Source organism: Oncorhynchus mykiss, chromosome 1, assembly GCF_013265735.2.
Source record: "Oncorhynchus mykiss isolate Arlee chromosome 1, USDA_OmykA_1.1, whole genome shotgun sequence".
NCBI lineage: Eukaryota > Metazoa > Chordata > Actinopteri > Salmoniformes > Salmonidae > Oncorhynchus > Oncorhynchus mykiss.
This window is the reverse complement of record NC_048565.1, coordinates 10,165,812-10,186,949: the sequence shown is the minus strand read 5'-3', so window position 1 is coordinate 10,186,949 and position 21,138 is coordinate 10,165,812. Positions and strand designations below refer to the sequence as shown.

Genomic DNA, 21,138 nt, shown 5'->3' with positions numbered 1-21,138 from the left:
GGTCCACTGGGCCTAAAAGGGACCTGCCCACCTGGCATTGCCTGAACTGCAGTATGGCCAGTCGGACCCTGGCTGAAGCTGTTTCTGTCCAATTGGGACACGACATTGGCATGAGTTTGATGTGACTAAGCCAATATCCCAATGTTTTATGTGAGTCTAAGGGATCATTAGGAAGTTCTCCTATCAGTTCATCATGTATCATGTGCCTTGAATTCTAAATAAATCACTGACAGTGTCACCTGTGATCAGCACAGGGAGAATCTGTCGGAGGCAGAGGTGTGTTTGGCAGATCTGAAAGAGAGTGTACAATGTTTTTTAATGAGAGTTTAGCTCACTTGACAATTCAACAGAATTCAATCTTTTTCCTGCTGACGACCTGTACAACATGAGACAGAAAGCAATACAGTGCAAAACACAAATAGATTAAAACATGTGGAATATAGTCCACCCTGTTCATAACTGAGTTTAGTTTTGGGAATTTGCAAAATATTGGCCAAAATCCATCTCATTCCATCTTCTCCCACTGCCGGCCAGTGGGCTTCCTCTCACTACCATATTTGGTAGTGAGTAGAAACACCAACTGGATGCTTCACATTTATACATCCGGTGAAATATCTGTCTCATTGTTCTATCTGTGTCTTAACAAACCATCAGTCCTCCTACAGTAGCTAGCTATTATAAAAATCTAATTCAACTACCCCAATAATGTTTTCCATTCGACTTTAGCTTTCAACAGCAGCACAAGCATAGAACATTTAAATATAAACTTCATAGCAGTCGAATACTGCTGTGCATTATAGGGACATAATGCAGACTTTAGAATGCCCTTTCAAGCCAGAGTATTCAATAATGCTGTGGATGCTGATTGGCTGAAACCTATAAAATATCAGACAATATAACCTGGGTTGTTTGAGCCCTGAATGCGGATTGGCTGACAGCCGTGGTGTATCACATATACCACGGGTATGGTATTTCACTGGTATGACAAAACATTTATTTTACTGCTCTAATTACATTGGTAACCAGCTTATAATAGCAATAAGGCACCTCGGGGGTTGGTGGTATATAGCCAATATACCACGGCTAAGGTCTGTATCCAGGCACTCCGCACACTCCGCTAAAAACAACCCTTAGCTGTGGTATATTTAGCTTAATTATAAACCAGTTAGCTTGTGTCCTGGATGCTGATTAGCTGAAACCTATGGTACATCAGACAATATACCATGGGTATAATGCAAAAATACTTGTTTACTGTTGTTACGTTCCCCAGTTTCTGTGTTGTGGTTTTGTTTGTATGTGTGTGTTTCAGGATGGCTTCCTGAAATTCCCCCAAGCAGCTGATTGGTTGGTCCCATTGCTAATTGGAGCTGACCCCGCCCTCTCGTCAGAGGATACAGCTGTATCTCATTACAGACTCCTTCTCCAGTTAGAAAAGCGAGTGTTCCTTTGTCAGAGAAAGCTGATTGGTATGTCCTATGTTGGTTGTTGCTGAGAGAGAGAGCTGATTTGATGTTCTGTCTTGTCTTGTCTTGGTTGTTGCTCAGAGAGAGAGCTGATTTGATGTCCTGTCTTGGTTGTTGCTCAGAGAGAGAGCTGATTTGATGTCCTGTCTTGGTTGTTGCTCAGAGAGAGAGCTGATTTGATGTCCTGTCTTGGTTGTTGCTCAGAGAGAGAGCTGATTTGATGTCCTGTCTTGGTTGTTGCTCAGAGAGAGAGCTGATTTGATGTCCTGTCTTGGTTGTTGCTCAGAGAGAGAGCTGATTTGATGTCCTGTCTTGGTTGTTGCTGAGAGAGAGCTGATTTGATGTCCTGTCTTGGTTGTTGCTCAGAGAGAGAGCTGATTTGATGTCCTGTCTTGGTTGTTGCTCAGAGAGAGAGCTGATTTGATGTCCTGTCTTGGTTGTTGCTCAGAGAGAGAGCTGATTTGATGTCCTGTCTTGGTTGTTGCTCAGAGAGGGAGCTGATTTGATGTCCTGTCTTGGTTGTTGCTCAGAGAGAGAGCTGATTTGATGCCCTGTCTTGGTTGTTGCTCAGAGACAAGTGTTGAGCAGCTGCTGCTTCTGAGGTACGTGTGTGCCAATAGGATGCAGTGGTTTTGATGATTGAAATTGTTCACTTACGTTTGTGTTATTCTGTTTGATTTGTTCCAGGGGGGAAGGGGAAGACACCTAGGGAGTGCTTAGACAAGAGGCCTGCAGGCATACATAACCCGTGGTATTTACTGTCTATACACACTAGGTAAGACCTGGGCGGACCACCCCCACTCTTTGCTCTGGTTCCGTCTTGCCCCTTTTCCCCAAAATGACCGTGTGAAGGAATAAATAAATTCCTAGTAAGCGGTCAATTCTCTGCCTTTGTCATCCTTACCTACAGTCCCATACCTCTTTCACACCACGGGGAGTTGCGATGTAGCAGGGTGTTGCGTTCCCTCTTTCTAGAGGCGTATGTAACAACTGTTGTAATTATGTTGGTAACCAGTCTATAATAGCAATAATGAACCTCGGAGGGTTTGTGGTGTATGTCCAAAAATGCCACTGCTGCCATATACACCACACCTCCTCGGGCTTATTGCTTTAATATCACCCACTGGAAGTGGACTGTCAGTTGTCCGGCCCCCGTGCAACCACCTGACCCTAGCAACCTATCAGTGGCCACAGGCCCGGTCCTGGCCGCTCTGCCGCCCATAGGGGAGGCCTAACAAACTGCCCCCATCCTACCCCCTCCATACTAGAATAGTGTAGCCTACACTGTCGGCCGCAATCGAATTGTGTTTGTCACATCCGCCGAATACAACAGGTGTAAACCTTAGCGGGAAATGCTTAGTTACAAGCCCTTAACCAACAATGCAGTGCAAGAAATGTCATGAATGCCCATCCATGTAACAGGCCTACCGTTTTTAAACCAGGCAGTTCCATTGGGTTTATTAGTCCTGATTTCTGTGACTGATCATTTTGGCTATTTAAGCTCTGAATGTCAGATAACAGTGGGTATGGACAAGCTAAATCCTTTGAGCCCCTAACTTTGACAAAGTGGGCACTGCATATCACGGGGCGGCATCAGCTCTCACCTAAAAAGGCCATATGCCACTGGGTAAGAGAAATTGTGATTGTTTTTGGGTAGTATTATTTGAGGTGTTCTGTGTTGTTGGATGTGCATTTTGGCCAGTTTAGCTCGGAAAATGCCTCCCTGGTCAATCTGCCGTACTAGGCAGCTGCCTAATGGCCAGGTCACAGAGGTCACTGGGAATTTGGGGAGCCAGTTTATGATCTCCCCCCCTGACAAGGTAAAAATCTGTCGGTCTGCCCCTCAACAAGGCAGTTAACTCACTGTTCCCTAGGCCATCATTGAAAATAAGAATTTGTTCTTATTAACTGACTTGTCTAGTTAAATAAAGGTTAAAAAAATAATAATAATGTTATGCCTGTCGTCATGCACTAAAAGAAAGATTAATCTAGAACCACTGGAAACACTGAGTAATCTATGACAAATTACAAATTACACTGTAATGCACTAGAACATTTTGTACATTGTACATTCCTATTGTGGGAACAGGAAATCCTTTATATGATAAAAGATGGGTGCTGTGCTCACTCTGTACCAGGGAGATTTAACCCTGGTGAGACCAACATGTTACACCAATATAAATGTTGAGAATCTGTATGATTGTGTACATGCAGCGGCTCCCTTGTAAAATAAGCCTGAGTCTCAATGGGATCTCCCTGTTTTAAATAAAGGTTAAATAAAAAAATCTAATATATTGTAACATCTTACAGTCCATTCACAGACATTATGGTTGTACAAAATGTCTAGTTTTCTTGCTGTAATGCTTATTGCTCTTATCTAAAGTATGCAGCAGGTCAATAAGATGCATATAATGTCACAACGTTCAACTGCTTGTAGTCAGGGCCTGTTAGAAGCAGACAGGCAGAAAACATTGATGAAGGCATCTGTTCATCTTTACAGGATAAGACGCATCTGTTCATCTTTACAGGATAAGACGATAGAGCCTGACAGCAGGAGTATCTCCCTTTGAAGGTAGCGCCTAAATTGCATAATGCCTGTTTGAGGACATTATCTGGATGAGATTTAGGAAAGCCAAACTGTAGGATCCTTTTCACAGAGGGTTCTACATGGAACACAAAATAGTTTTACCTGGACCCATAAAAGGTTATCCTATGGGTCAGCCGAAAAACCCCTTTCAAACCATTTTGAAAGAGTGGTAGCCTATATTGGGAAGTTGTTTGACCCAAGAGGATGGTGTCCTTTCAAAATGGCCGTTCAATGTGATCTTCAAATGAAGACTGAGGATACAGTGGATACATAATGGCCTTTGAAATAGCTTTCAGCTGTAACACTTCAACTGGAAAGCCAATAGTTCATCTGCCCATTAATCATCTGGCAGTGTCTGGTACCTCAGGCCATCCCCGTCTCGTTCGAAGGCGTCGCCCTCCTCTTATCACGAGAGAGTGTTTAAATTCACTCAGTCACTACTCATAGATGGTGTACAGATTAAATGTTGCCTTGTGTACATCCCCTTGTTCCCGGACTGGAGAAGCAGTAGACTGTTGCAGCTAAATGCTACTTAAGATGAGCATTGATGTAACTGCCGGCATTAAAATGTCTCACATTAGTGACATAAGATTGTCTATATGGTTTTGTTGTACAGGCTCGGTGTTTCCTTCAGACTAATGGGCCTCCCTCATTGACCAGTGAAGTAGGCTACTGCTGAGATCATTAATAACCATAATTGTCTGTTTACACCCTCATAAATATTTCACATATAGGATATTGTAATGTACATAGTCATCATTAACCCGTGTATAAAGTTGATTGGACTTGTGGGGCCTCTAATGGAGCTTGTCTAATAGGACATTATTTATAAAATATACATGGCAAAAGTGCTAATACTTAAAGGGGCAATCAGCAATTGAAACAATAAAAATAAAAAATCCCTGTCACTTTTACTGTAAAAAAGCTGGAGAAATGCAACCACTCTCAAATTCAAAGACAGAACTATGAATGCATTGACTGAGCATCATCCATATCAAAAAAATATAGTTTTACCCATGTTTTAAGGCTATACAGTGTTTGGTTAGACTTTGTTTACAAACATTGAAATTAACAAGTTCATATTTTTGGTTCAGATGAGGTACAACACGTAAAGCAGTAATCAGCAGTTGAAACAATAACAAAGTGTCCTTTCCTCCCCTGTTTCAATAACTAGCTGAGGGATAGGTCTGGAGAAATGTAACCACTCTCAAATTCATAGGCAGAGCTTTGGATGCAAGGATTGGCCATCCATCATAACAACATCATAGTTTTAACTATGTTTTGAGGCTATACAGTCTTTGTTTACATTTACTTTGTTTACAAACATTGGAGTAAAACAAGCTTAAAAATATCAAGAATCAATGGGTACATATTATAAATGTATAAGTAAAAAAAATCGATGTAGCAAATGCAGATTGCCCCTAATCACCTTTTTTTTTCTGAAAGTCACATTTCAAAGCTGTAAACATATTATGATCATTATATTCACACTTTTTTCTATCTACAAGAAGTTTCAATGATTCAATCATCGATGTTGCATTCTCTCGCTGCCTATTATGTTGCTGATTAGCTACATTTGCATTTGGATGCTCCCCACTGTCAATCCCGTTTACTTCCAGGGACGAAAAAAATTAACGTTTTAACTGCGGCAGAGAGAGAGTTCCGACTATTTTTGCATTGGCTTATATCAATTATGTATATTTTCATATACCGATGTCACTCGTGAGGCCCATTACCGTAAGCCTACAGCTGTTACAACGTCATTAAGATAGTCTCGTGTGGACACGGTGGACTAGAGTCTACTAAACGGACCACGACCGAGGCGCGCGCACAGTAGCAGGCTGAAGACGCAGTCTACTTCGCCCTGATGTTTGAGTGACTGAGTGACTGCTGTAAAAAAGGTAGGCTACATGTTACTTATTATCTTCTCTAAAAATAGATAGGTCCTTCTAGACTTTTATATTTATATAATATCCAGATAGTCACTCTTTACAAGGTTGCTATGCCTCTAACATATCCAAGGAGGATAGGGAAGAGTGGGGTAAATTGAGTGCTTGTTTCACATTCAGTATTACTCCCTCAAGGGAAAAATATAATTAATTCAAACAAAGATATCTACATATATTTCACGATGTTGTGTATCCCTGGAAATAATCAGAATTCATGTAAACATTACAGTTCTGAAAACATAGCTTGTTTTTGTATGGGGTCAATTGAGCCGCGGTACAGGGTAAATTAAGCCACCTACAAATGTCTGTACTGAATTAAATATTACCTCTACCTTTTTAAAACCATGTCAATCTTTATTTCCCAAACACAATTAAACACAATCACAATCACTTTTTTTTGTATTTTAATAATTTTAAGCATATTTTAACAACACTTATTTAAACACTTTCAACATACTCCAGGCCCTGTTGTTACCTCATATCCCACCAATAAAGCCCTTATCAATTTGCTCAACTTGCCATTGGCTCAATCATTGGCTCAACTTTCTCCAAAGCAAACATTTTGACTATATTAGCCCACACAGCTACAGGAATGCACTTTCATGCTAGGTTTATGACCTCATATTGGAGCTGATAGAGATCCCAACTGATGTATAAAACAATCTTTAAATTATCTACTTTGGTTTAGATACAAGCATCATGAAACCTGTAAAACAAAATAATTTGACTTGGTGAAAATATTTTTTTATTATTTAAATTTTACTTACCACTTATTCCATGTGATTTATTCCTACAGACTCCATGAAATGATGACCTCTTCCTAAATATTTGTCCAAAAATATATTTTGTGTATGGTTTCCTAGAAACAAGGAAGGCTCAACTTACCCCTTTGACTCAACTTACCCCATGCTTCCCTACCAGGAGTCGCTCCCCTACAGCTTCTTTGAGTGTAGAAAATAAATAGTGTTTTGCATGCCTACATTACACTGTATTCTAAGCAGTTTCTTAAACCATTTATCGTGTCTTTTTTATTTGACTCGACTTTAGATTTGTTTTATTTGCTTATTGCTGTTTTTACGGCCTCATGGTGGAATAGTTTTTTAAATGAATTTCTCAGTGTTTGAAACTATCAAGCAGTCCCAAGCTTAGCATAACATAATAAGGGTAGAACAGGCTCTGTGCAAACGATACATTTAGGCCCTATAGGCTATTTAAAACTGGTTAGGGTTCAGTAAATTCATTGACCACAGACAGATTTAAAAAACGATACATTAGTCATCGGGTCTCACTGAAACATTTTGAAAGTTCTAAATCAGCTAAATTAAACAAAAATGTGCATACAGTATGTGAACACGTGAACACAGCACACCTGTTGCTCTTGAAAAGGATTCAGTTATATGGCTGCCCATTCTGTAAAACTGTTGATTGTTTTTTGAAATTGTAGAGTTGTATGATGTTACAGTGTTTTGAGGTTGGACTTTAGGACGTATAGCTCGTTAGCACGTAGCGCACATCAATTGGTGTTGGTGAACGTAACAGTGATATTGTAGCATTGTATGATATTGTAGAGTTGTAAGATATTATAGGCAGCGTTAGTTGGCACTGTACCGGCTATACCTGTGCAAAAACTCTGCTATTTTTTTTAAATAGTGAGCCAACAGTTGCGAGGTCAAGCAATATGGAAATTAACTAGCCTTTATGCTCAGATGGGGATGGTTATATGCAAAATGTTGTATTTACAAAGTACAAGCTGTTAAATATTGTTCAATCAAAATCAATAGCCCAGCTATTTCTAAGACTGTAAGCTACAGTAATTTGTTAATTACTGTTAATTGACAGTATTTTAATAATAAATGGGAACCCATTTCAACCCAAGACCTTGTTCTTTACAATAATTGTTGACAAAAGTCAACAATTTTTTTTTGAAAAAGGACACACAGCCCCGGTCTCCCCTAATCTAATGAGTTGTGCTGTTTCCCACGGTGTTTTCAGAGAAATCAAATGATACCGCCTGTCATTCATCTAATTCAGCACTGCATGCGCTTTCTATCATGGGCACCAAAAATATGCGTTGGGAACGCCCTGCGTTCTGCGGTGATTTGCTAGTGTCCAATGAGGTCGACTTGATGGGACAATCAGATTCTCTGGAAGAATTTCAACCAACAGTCTCCACCACACTCGGGACATGATCACGAAATGCTCCGAATGAATTCACATACAGTGGGGAGAACAAGTATTTGATACACTGCAGGTTTTCCTACTTACAAAGCATGTAGAGGTCTGTAATGTTTATCATAGGTACACTTCAACTGTGAGAGACGGAATCTAAAACAAAAAATCCAGAAAATCACATTGTATGATTTTTAAAGTAATTAATTTGCATTTTATTGCATGACATAAGTATTTGATCACCTGCCAACCAGTAAGAATTCCGGCTCTCACAGACCTGTTGGTTTTTCTTTAAGAAGCCCTCCTGTTCTCCACTCATTACCTGTATTAACTGCTCCTGTTTGAACTCGTTACCTGTATAAAAGACACCTGTCCACACACCATCAAACAGACTCCAACCTCTCCACAATGGCCAATACCAGAGAGTTGTGTAAGGACATCAGGGATAAAATTGTAGACCTGCACAAGGCTGGGATGGGCTACAGTACAATAGGCAAGCAGCTTGGTGAGAAGGCAACAACTGTTGGCACAATTATTAGAAAATGGAAGAAGTTCAAGATGACGGTCAATCACCCTCGGTCTGGGGCTCCATGCAAGATCTCACCTCGTGGGGCATCAATGATCATGAGGAAGGTGAGGGCCTGGTCAATGAGCTGGGACCACAGTCTCAAAGAAAACCATTAGTAACACACTACGCCGTCATGGATTAAAATCCTGCAGCGCACGCAAGGTCCCCCTGCTCAAGCCAGCGCATGCCCAGGCCCGTCTGAAGTTTGCTAATGACCATCTGGATGATCCAGAGGAGGAATGGGAGAAGGTCATGTGGTCTGATGAGACAAAAATAAGAGCTTTTTGGTCTAAACTCCACTCGCCATGTTTGGAGGAAGAAGAATGGTGAGTACAACCCCAAGGCCACCATCCCAACTGTGAAGCATGGAGGTGGAAACATCATTCTTTGGGGATGCTTTTCTGCAAAGGGGACAGGACGACTGCACCGTATTGAGGGAAGGATGGATGGATGGGGCCATGTATCGCGAGATCTTGGCCAACAACCTCCTTCCCTCAGTAAGAGCATTGAAGATGGGTCGTGGCTGGGTCTTCCAGCATGACAGCGACCCGAAACACACAACCAGGGCAACTAAGGAATGGCTCCGTAAGAAGCATCTCAAGGTCCTGGAGTGGCCTAGCCAGTCTCCAGACCTGAACCCAATAGAACATCTTTGGAGGGAGCTGAAAGTCCGTATTGCCCAGCGACAGCCCCGAAACCTGAAGGATCTGTAGAAGGTCTGTATGGAGGAGTGGGCCAAAATCCCTGCTGCAGTGTGTGCAAACCTGGTCAAGAACTACAGGAAACGTATGATCTCTGTAACTGCAAACAAAGGTTTCTGTACCAAATATTAAGTTCTGCTTTTCTGATGTATCAAATACTTATGTCATGCAATAAAATGCAAATTAATTACTTAAAAATCATACAATGTTATTTTCTAGATTTTTGTTTTAGATTCCGTCTCTCACAGTTGAAGTGTACCTATGATAAAAATGACAGACCTCTACATGCTTTGTAAGTAGGAAAACCTGCAAAATCGGCAGTGTGTCAAATACTTGTTCTCCCCACTGTATAAGCTACAGTACTTCTGGCCTTTGCCTTCAGTTCCCAGCATTGGTTCCATGTTTAGGTATCGTGTTCAGCAACATAAAGATATCCATTTGATATCATGATAATATGTTATTTTTCAGAAGCTTTGATCCAAAATTACTTATGGTACAGTAAATGCATTTTTTTTGTAAATGTGATCCCTGTTGCTACCACCATGGTCCTACCAAATGAACCACACTGGAGCACGTAGGCTATTTCAACTGTAATATGGATAGTTTGAGATTGCAGGTGTATTTAAGCAAAAAGGCTAAGGATCAACACCAGCTTGTTTGTTATTTGTAGAAGTTTAATTTCTCTTGTCCTCTCTGATTTCAGTGCATTTATCCAGTGGTAATCCACTCTCATTAGTTGGAAAACAAAATTGAATAAGTATAGAAATTAGGATATTGGCTGAATGCTTCAGTGTAATTACTAGTGATTCTGTAGTCAAAACACGCAGGGAGACAGGGAATACTGGTGCCTGATTGCAACAACATAATGCCATTCCTCCAAGGAACACAGGTTAAATTTGACCTGATAACTATTCCCAGCCTGGTCCCAGAAAGACTGTCTGTCTAGCTATAGCTGGGGATGGAAGGGTCTCAAACAGTAAACACAAAATCAGTATTCAGACCCCTAAACTTTTTCCACATTTTGTTACGTTACAGCCTTTATTCAAACATTGATTAAATATATTTTTTCCTCATCAATCTACACACAATACCCCAGAATAACGAAGCAAAAACAGGTTTTTAGTATTCAGACCTTTTACTCAATACTTTGTTGAAGCACCTTTGGCAGCGATTTCACCCTCAAGTCTTCTTGGGTATGACGCAACAAACTTGGCATACCTGTATTTGGGGAGTTTCTCCCATTCTTCTCTGCAGATCCTCTCAAGCTCTGTCAGGTTGGATGGGGAGCGTTGCTGCACAGCTATTTTCAGATCTCTCCAGAGATGGTCAATCAGGTTCAAGTCCGGACTATGGCTGGGCCACTCAAAGACATTCAGAAACTTGTCCCGAAGCCACTCCTGCGTTGTCTTGGCTGTGTGCTTAGGGTCGTTGTCCTGTTGGAAGGTGAACCTTCGCCAAGTCTGTGGTCCTGAGCTCTCTGGAGCAGGTATTCATTAAGGATCTCTCTGTACATTGCTTCGTTCATCTTCGCCTCAATCCTGGCTAGTCTTTCAGTCCCTGCCACTGAAAAACATCCCCACAGCATGATGCTGCCACCACCATGTTTCACCGTAGGGATGGTGCCAGGCTTCCTCCAGACGTGACACTTGGCATTCAGGCCAAAGAGTTCAATCTTGGTTTCATCAGATCAGAGAATCTTGTTTCTCATGGTCTGAGAGTCCTTTAGGTGCCTTTTGACAAACTCCAAGTGGGCTGTCATGTGCCTTTTACTGAGGAGTGGCTTCCATCTGGCCACTCTACCATAAAGGCCTGATTGGTGGAGTGCTGCAGAGATGGTGGTCCTTCTGGAAGGTTCTCCCATCTCCCCAGAGGAACTCTGGAGCTCAGTCAGAGTGACCATCGGGTTCTTGGTCACCTCCCTGACCAAGGCCCTTCTCCCCCGATTGCTCAGTTTGGCCGGGCGGTCAGCTCTAAGAAGAGTCTTGGTGGTTCCAAACTTCTCCCATTTAAGATTGAGGGAGGCCATTGTGTTCTTGCGGACCTTCTATGCTGCAGAATTGTTTTGGTACCCTTCCCCAGATCTGTACCTCGACACAATCCTGTCTCAGTTCTCTCAGTTTTTCATTTTTATAAATTAGCAAACATATCTTAAAACCTGTTTTTGCTTTGTCATTATGGGTTTTGTGTGTAGATTGATGAGAAATGTTTTTAATCAATTTTAGAATAAGGCTGTAACTTAACAAAATGAGGAAACAGTGAAGGGATCTGAATAATTTCCAATCTTAGCAACTACGTCTTAGCAACTACATCTTAGCAACTACGTCTTAGCAACTACATCTTAGCAACTACATCTTAGCAACTACATCTTAGCAACTACATCTTAGCAACTACATCTTAGCAACTACATCTTAGCAACTACATCTTAGCAACTACATCTTAGCAACTACATCTTAGCAACTACATCTTAGCAACTACATCTTAGCAACTACATCTTAGCAACTACATCTTAGCAACTACATCTTAGCAACTACATCTTTAGCAACTACATATTTAGCAACTACATCTTAGCAACTACATCTTAGCAACTATATCTAGCAAACCCAACTATCTACTAAGCTTGGTGAACTTCTTTGATTATTTTATCTTATTGAAATGAGAGCATATGTTTTCTGGACTCAGTGATTTGGGTTCATACCTACAATGCAGTTAGCACAAGTTTCTCGGTGATAACATAGTAGGATGGCATTCGGAGAATCTGTTTCCTGTTAATCCTCGCTTGTCATGTCCCCATGATAGCCTACCGGTAAAATTAGAGACTATGTGATCTCCATTTAGTTTGATGGCAGAAGTGAATGACTAGTAAGCTGACCTCTGACCTCTGTTAAGGACATCATTATATTAACGTTGACGTAATGTTGATGTAACTGCATTTCCTGCCAAGGGATGGGCAACTACAGTTGTGTGTTTTTACTGTCTCCCACACTTTGGAATTCATGGGGTCAAAGTCTCTATCCACCATTGAGTCTAGTCCTCTAGAGAGGCTTGATTAAGTCTGTTTAAACATTGTCAACATGTTAAGATGAGTCAGGTGGAACCAGCCTTATCGCTGTGTTCAATAGAATGGTAAACGTAGCAATCAGACTGGTTCCAAGAGGCTATGTAGACAATGACACTATGGCAAACATAAGTTTTCAGTCGGTTTCTGTGAACATTTTTGAAAGCTGTATGTAGTTTTCGAGGTCAGTCGAGTGTAAGCATTCCAGTTCTGTCAACTAATAAACATTCCTCCCGCAACATATCATATAATCTCTGCTGAATGGAAGTTTATTATACTGTCCTGTGAGCTAAACCAAAAAGTTGTTAACAGTCTTGTTGAAACGCTTCTGTTACTAATGCAGAGTTCTGTCCCATTTGTCAGGAGGAAGAATAAAGACAACGGAAATCTTAAATGAACTAGTTCCTCCTCTTCTGAAGTGTTGGGAATAGCCAAACTTCCTGCAGCCGCCACCATGAACCTCTCCAACGAGACGACTCCACAGTGCTTCTCCATCAACAATCCCCCCTTCAACTTCCCCCACACCATTGCTTCCGTCTACTTCTCCACTGTGTTCAGCCCTTTGGGCCTCACCTTCAACCTCATCGCCTTTGTGGTCCTCCTCAAGTCCTTCCAGCGCACGCATAGCCGCTCGCGGTCCTCCTTTCTCGTCTTCCTCTGCGGCCTGGTGGTCACCGACTTCATGGGCCTCCTGGTCACCGGCATTATCGTGATCACCTTCCACTTCACCCAGTTCAACTGGCGCCGCCTGGACCCGCACTGCCACTTCTGCAACTACATGGGCATGTCCATGGTCTTCTACGGCCTGTGCCCGCTGCTGCTGGGCGCCACCATGGCTGTGGAGCGATTCGTGGGCATCAACCGGCCGTTCGCCCGCTCGACCAGCATGACCAAGTCGCGGGCCGTGTGCATAGTGCTGATGGTGTGGGCGGTAGCGGGATGCATCTCACTACTGCCCCTGGTGGGTGTGGGGAGCTACCACATGCAAATACCAGGCTCCTGGTGCTTCTTCAACATTAGCTCTAAGGCTAGCGACATGGTCTTCTGTCTACTCTTCTCTCTGGTCGGGCTGCTGTCCATAGCCGTGTCCTTCCTGCTCAACACGGTGAGCGTGGTGACCCTGGTCAAGGTGTGCTGCGGCCAGGACAGCATGCAGCGTCGCCGCGACTACGAGGTGGAGATGATGGTGCAGCTCATCTGGATCATGATGATCGCTACCATCTGCTGGTGCCCCCTGCTGGTGAGTAGTGGCAGCCTATCAAAACGTGCACGCACACATACGTACACACGCACATACATACACACTATACCAAGCACGTACAGTACATGTCAGGAGGACACAATATCCACTGAAACACATCATTATAGTCATCACTCAGTATTGATATGTAAGATATTCCAACATTTGTTCTTTGTAACATATTTAAGCAACAAGGCCCACGGGGGTGTGGTATATGGCCAATTTACCACGGCTAAGGGCTGTTCTTATGCACGACGCGACGAGAAGTGCCTGGACACAGTCCTTAGCCGTGGTATATTTACCATATATCACCAACCCCCGAGGTGCCTTATTGCTGTTATAAACTGGTTACCAAAGTAATTAGAGCAGTAAAAATACATGTTTTTTTATACCCGTGGTACATGGTCTGATATACCACGGCTGTCAGCCAATCAGCATTCAGGGCTCGAACACCCAATCTCTTCATTCAAAGCTAACGACTGGAACAAGCTGCAAAAAACACTCAAACTGGACCGTTTTATCTCTTCATTCAAAGACTCAATCATGGACACTCTTACTGACAGTTGTGGCTGCTTCGCGTGGTGTATTGTTTTCTCTACCTTCTGCCCTTTGTGTTGTTGTTTGTGACCATTAATATGTGTACCCTGTTTTGTGCTGCTACCATGTTGTGCTGCCTCCATGTTGTGTTGCTGCCATGTTGTGTTGCTACCATGCTGTGTTGGCATGTGTTGCTGCCATGCTATTTTGTTGTCTTAGTTCTCTCTTTATGTAGTGTTGTCTCTCTTTTCGTGATGTGTATTTTATCCTATATTTTTATTTAATTTATGTTTATTTTTAATTCCATCCTTTTGCATTTTGGTAGGCCGTCATTGTAAATAAGAATTTGTTCTTATCTGACTTAACTAACATATATAATGCAATAGACCATCACTGCTGCATACTGTATACATACTGCATTTGTATGGCAAATTAAGTCAAGAGATAATGATCAACTCACACTTGATACAGGCCCCAATACATGTGTATCAATATGTGCACACAAAAATCTCTGATAATTGAGGTTGCTCTCTCGATCCTCCGCTAACTGAACTCTCTTTGGCTAACGTTCCGGTACCACTGCTGACTTGCCTCTAAAGCTAAGCAAGGTTGGTCCCTGGATTGAAGAACTGCTGGAAGTGCTGTTGGAGGTCCAGAAGGGGTCTGGTCTATGGAGATTCCAATGCCCCAGGGCAGCGAAGGGGACATTGTCCTGCGTAAGGTGCCGTCTTTCAGGATGGGATGTTAAACGGTTGTCCTGACTCCCCTGTGGTCACTAAAGATCCCGTGGCACTTATCGTAAGAGTAGGGGTGTTAACCCCAGTGTCTTGGCTACATCACCAATCTTACCATCATGGCCACCTAATCATCCCCCAGCTTCCAATTGGTGGTTTTATCCCCTCTTCTCCCCCTGTAACTCTTACCTAGGTTGTTGCAATAATATGTTCTCAGTCAACTTACCTGTTAAAATAGGGCTGAATAACTGGCTGAACAGCATAAACTGTGGGGTGTCTTTGTAAGCAATGTGCATTGTTTACAGCTAATGTCAAGTTCAGGAAGTGGAACTAGCCCTGTATTAGGGAGTGGGGCTGTATGCTGGCTGGTGATAAGGCCTGTAAGAGAGGGCCATCTCCGGCTGCAGACAAAGGGGGATATCCGGGCCAGAGTCTTTTTCCTAGATCTGCCTCTGTCCTGCTGTGTCTTTGTGTTCAATCGATTCAATTCAAAACTGATACAAAGTTTTCAATTGCACAGTGAATGTTGATAAAAGTACTAACAAATACAGAACTGTTATAGTACATAAACATAAACTAACTGTCTCTGACATGTAATGTACAGGAAAGTATTCAGAGCCCTTCCTTTCTCCATGTTGTTACGTCTTTATTCTAAAATTGATTACATCATTTTTTCCCCCTCATTAATCTACACACAATACCCAATAATGATGAAGTGAAAAAAGGTTTTAAGAAATGTTTGCAAATTTTATTAAAAATAAAAAAACAAATACCTTATTAGGCTACTTGGGACAGAAGGTAGCCTAGTGGTTAGAGTGTTGGACTAGTAACCGAAAAGTTGCAAGATCTGTCGTTCTGCCCCTGAACAAGGCAGTTAACCCACTGTTCCTACGCCGTTATTGAAAATAAGAATGTGTTTTTAAACTGACTTACCTAGTTAAATAAAGGTAAAAAAAATAAAATGGATAAAGTAAACAGTTCTCTGCAGCATTCCACCAATCAGGTCTTTATGGTAGAGTGGCCAGATGGAATCCACTCCTCAGTAAAAGGCACATGACAGCCCGCTTGGAGTTTGTCAAAGACACCAAAAGACTCTCAGACCATGAGAAACAAGATTCTCTGATCTGATGAAACTAAGTTTGAACTCTTTGCCCTGAATACCAAGCTTGACGTCTGGAGGAAACCTGGCACCATCCCTATGGTTGTGGCATGCTGTAGGAATGTTTTTCCTCGTCAGGAACTGGAAGACTAGTCAGGATTGTTCATCTTTCCCTCGATCCCGATTATTCTCCCAGTCCCAGCTACTGAAAAACAGCATGATGCTGATATTTGATGAAAACCTGCTTCAGAGCACTCAGGACCTCATACTGGGGCGAAGGTTCACCTTCCAACAGGACAACGACCCTAAGCACACAGCCAAGACAATGCAGGAGTGGCTTCGGGACAAGTCTAAATGTCCTTGAGTGGCCCAGCCAGAGCACTGACTTGAACCCGATTGAACATCTCTGGAGAGACCTGAAAAGAGCTGTGCAGCCATGCTCCCCATCCAACCTGACAGAGCTTGAGAGGATCTGGAGAGGAGAAACTCCCCAAATACAGGTGTGCCAAGCTTGTAGCGTCATACCCAAGAAGATTTGAGGCTGCAATCGATGCCTAAGGTGCTTCAACAAAGTATTGAGTAAAGAGTCTGTTTACTTCTGTTAATGTCATATTTTTTTATACATTGGAAAAAAAATGTAAACCTGTTTTTGCTTTGTCATTATGGGGTATTGTGTGTAGTTTAATGGGGGGGGGGGGTGTAATACATTTTAGAACAAGGCTGTATAGTCAAGGGGTCTGAATACTTTCCGAATACACTGTATACATATTTCGTTATTTCTCACTCTCAAAAAATGGGGCTTAGTCTGGTCTAAGCTACCAGTCTCTAAATGCCTCATTTCTCCTAAGCAATGCAGGCTAAATTAGCTGACCTCAAAGTGCTGTAATACTTCTGGACCATAGCCATTCAAGGCTCTTTGTAATCAACATTGTGGCTGAGGTAGTTGGGATGGCCAAAAACCACATCAACTCACATCACAGCCTCACAATGTGGGTGTGTGATGTGCTACTATTCCACTGCTCTTTGTGTGTTCTGTAACACTTTATTTTGATTTGACGGTTGAGCGTCTATCTACACGGTACCTACCATCAAAATAAAGTGTTTACTGTCAGTGTTTCCGCTAGATTATTTTATAGGCGCCACCAAATCAATATCGAAGGCCTTTTTTAAACAAACATTTTCATTTAAAACCTAAAAGGGGTACAAGTGAAGCCTAATTATTTTTGGAAGGAAGGAGGAAAGAGTTAGATATAATGGTAGCACTTTATTTCATACCTTTATTTAACTAGGCAAGTCAGCTAAGAACAAATTCTTATTTTCAATGATGGCCTAGGAACAGTGGGTTAACTGCCTTGTTCAGGGGTAGATCAACAGATTTTTACCTTGTCAGCTCGGGGATTCGATATTGCAACCTTTCGGTTACTAGTCCAACGCTCTAACCACTAGGCTACCTGCCGCCCCGCTATCATATGTTCTTCAGCACTTCTGGAGCCCTTTATCCAGTCTAACCTCCTGACTGTCCTGTACAGATATATAGTCTGAAATGTGCTGTGTACGCCAAACCCGTAGAGCCTGACTTCATGTTACTCAGCCTGCGGATGGCCACCTTCAATCAGCTATGTGACCCCTGGGTATACATCCTATGTCAGGAGTCCAGACTAAGGCGAGTAAAAACAGCTAATGTTTATACCGCCCCCTATCTTTACTCACCACACATTGCTTTGTGCTGTGGCTCCTCCGGACTGTCCGGACCCTCATCCATAGCCAGACCATCCAAATGAATGCATCATTCGTGCCACAACTATGGACTCATCTGCTTTGGACCACCATCTTAGCCGCTTCGCTTCTCCTTAACAGCTTCTGAACTACATTATTCATAACCCCCAACTGGATCATGCTCAGTCCAAAGAATATTTGAGGGATATTCGTTTCTGTTCTATTCCATATCAGGCAGGCAATAAGCCATTCACTTGCAATCTCTGCTTTTGCCAGTGCACCCCCACTCCCCATGGACCACCGATGATGATATCTAAAAAATGTTAAAAAAAAAAACAGTGATCATTCCAAATCATAAGCAATTCTTTGGACCTGTGGTCGTTGTTTATCTGCGTACTCTATTCGTGTGTATTCCGTTGTTAATGATGCATGCGTGTGTGTTCCATTGTTAATGATGCATGCGTGTGTGTGTGTTTGACCACAGCAACTCACTGCCAGCTGCGATCCTGAGACACTAAAAGGGACTGTTAGCATTTTTTAGATGCATCTGGAAAATGCTAATTATTTGCTAAACACAAGCGCATATGTCATTTCTGAGGAGTAGAGCTTATTTGTGAGTGTGTGTGTGTGTATGAATGTGTGTGTGTGTGTATGAATGTGTGTGTGTGTGTGTATGAATGTGTGTGTGCGAGTATGAATGTGTGTGAGAAGGCCCAAACTGCTGCCCTCGTGTTCAAACTACTGATGACAAATCATTCTCCCTCTCACTTCCCCACTCTCTCTCTAACTGTTATTCCCTCCATCTCCATCCCTATTCTTCTAATGGTCTTTGTCTCTCCATCTCCCTCCCTCCCCATACATTCCACAGGTGTTTATTGCGCAGACTGTGTTGTCAGAGAGCCCACTTCAGGTCCGCAACCTGCTGCTCTTCATCCGTTTCGCCACCTGGAACCAGATCCTGGACCCCTGGGTGTACATCCTGTTTCGGCGCGCCGTCCTTAAGCGCCTCTACCCCAACTGGGACTGGTCCCGGGGCTCCATAAGGACCCTGTACCCGGCCTCCTTCGTCGGCACCATCCGCCGGTTCACCCGTTCTTCCCTGGGCAGTGATGTCCTGGGGGGTGGCGAAAGGCGCGTGTCAGTCGAAACCCAGTCATTTAACGTGAAGGCTCCACCTTCATCGCCTTGACTGTTTCCTGTTGTTGTGCATTGGTACTCCTCCTCGTCAGTGACATTTTTATTTATATGTTTTTTAGGTGCTGTTTAAACAGTTCTAAAAAGAGACTGAACATGGATACGGCTGTGGCATTCCACTGGGCACAAACAGGTTGAATAAACGTATTGTGACGTGGAATATATACATTGGAATTTAAAAAATGTCAAATGTTTTTTTCAACCACAAGGTTATGTTGTCATTGTAACCAATTTTCAACATAGACAAACCTTGTATGAAATATGTTGCATTTGTATCTTTGAAACAATGGCAGAACTTCAACGTTATATCCACTATCAGAAGAAGAAAAAAAACAACAGGCTGAGCAGCACCTCCTACTGGAGAGATGATCTATCTACAACTATACATTTAGTTTCCCATCCAGGGTTTCCACCAAACTCAGCCCTACTTAGTTGTTATGTACTATGTCACTGACTACTACCAATGTGCTATTGTGAGAATGATTATTGAGAGATCTCTTAATAACTAAATATATTCACTGTTGCTATCAGTATTTCCAAAGGGTAGGTTTAACAGTGCAAATGAAATGTAACCATACTTTATAAGTCATGTACCATCAATTATACTATTTAGGCCTATATAGTATTTGCAAAGTCCTCAACAGCTATTGTTTCAATTCAACCATGGTAAAAAAATATATAGAAACTGGGTGGTTCGAGCCCTGAATGCTGATTGATTGACAGCCGTGAACTTATACCACGGGTATGACAAAATATTAATTTTAACTGCTTTAATTACATTGGCAACCAGTTTATAATAGCAATAAGGCACCTCAGGGGTTTGTGGTATATGGCCAATATACCACGGCTAAGGGCTGTATCCAGGCACACGTTGCGTGGTGTGTAAGAATAGCCCTCGGGCTGTATTGCTTAAATAGACAATACATATAGGCTTAGGGTTTCAAGCTTTGGTTCATTTTAAATTTACTCTTCAAGGTAATTATGAATATGTTGTATTCATGTTTCCATCTCAACCAAAAATGTAAGTTAAAGAATATGGACTAAATTTTAAGTTTATTTAATGTGCATTTAAAGTTTGATTTGATTTAATTTAGTCCTATTCTTTAAGTTCGATTTTTGTTTGAGATGGAGACGTGAATCCAACAATTAATTTGTAGACAAACTGAGTGTTGAATTGAGTTTGACTGTCTACGCAGGTAAATATCACCATTTGAAAGAGATATTCTGTTTGGAAGATATAGTCCTGAAACAAATCTTGGGTTGCTAGAGACAAGACCCAGTCGTTCAGTCTTTTTGTTCTGTATCTATGGACGCGACCCAGTCATTCAGTCTTATTGTTCTGTATCTATGGACGCGACCCAGTAGTTCAGTCTTTTTGTTCTGTATCTATGGACGCAACCCAGTCATTCAGTCTTTTCGTTCTGTATCTATGGACGCGACCCAGTCATTCAGTCTTTTTGTTCTGTATCTATGGACCTGACCCAGTCATTCAGTCTTTTTGTTCTGTATCTATGGACGCGACCTAGTAGTTCAGTCTTTTTGTTCTGTATCTATGGACGCGACCCAGTCATTCAGTCTTTTTGTTCTGTATCTATGGACGCGACCCAGTCATTCAGTCTTTTTGTTCTGTATCTATGGACGCGACCCAGTCATTCAGTCTTTTTGTTCTGTATCTATGGACGCGACCCAGTCATTCAGTCTTTTTGTTCTGTATCTATGGACGCGACCCAGTCATTCAGTCTTTTTGTTCTGTATCTATGGACGCGACCCAGTCATTCAGTCTTTTTGTTCTGTATCTATGGACGCGACCCAGTAGTTCAGTCTGTTTGTTCTGTATCTATGGACGCGACCCAGTCATTCAGTCTTTTTGTTCTGTATCTATGGACGCGACCCAGTCGTTCAGTCTTTTTGTTCTGTATCTATGGACGCGACCCAGTCATTCAGTCTTTTTGTTCTGTATGGATGCGACCCAGTAGTTCAGTCTTTTTGTTCTGTATGGACGCGACCCAGTAGTTCAGTCTTTTTGTTCTGTATGGACGCGACCCAGTCATTCAGTCTTTTTGTTCTGTATGGACGCGACCCAGTCATTCAGTCTTTTTGTTCTGTATCTATGGACGCGACCCAGT

General features: G+C 42.2%; 1 protein-coding gene across 2 annotated transcripts; it reads left to right on the top strand.

The window, feature by feature from the left end:
- The first annotated feature begins 5,657 nt into the window (after nucleotides 1-5,657).
- On the top strand, nucleotides 5,658-20,392 carry LOC110533608 (thromboxane A2 receptor). Of its 2 annotated transcripts, none has more exons than XM_021618113.2 (3): nucleotides 5,658-5,951; nucleotides 12,856-13,732; nucleotides 17,632-18,678. In XM_021618113.2, the coding sequence occupies exons 2-3, from the start codon at nucleotides 12,947-12,949 to the stop codon at nucleotides 17,881-17,883; spliced, it is 1,038 nt and encodes a 345-aa protein (XP_021473788.1). In that variant the 5' UTR covers nucleotides 5,658-5,951; nucleotides 12,856-12,946; the 3' UTR covers nucleotides 17,884-18,678. The 2 variants fall into 2 exon arrangements, with proteins under 2 accessions (XP_021473788.1, XP_021473708.1); XM_021618033.2 differs by lacking the exon at nucleotides 17,632-18,678 and adding an exon at nucleotides 18,687-20,392 and having other exon boundaries at nucleotides 5,663-5,951.
- Nucleotides 20,393-21,138: the final 746 nt, after the last annotated feature.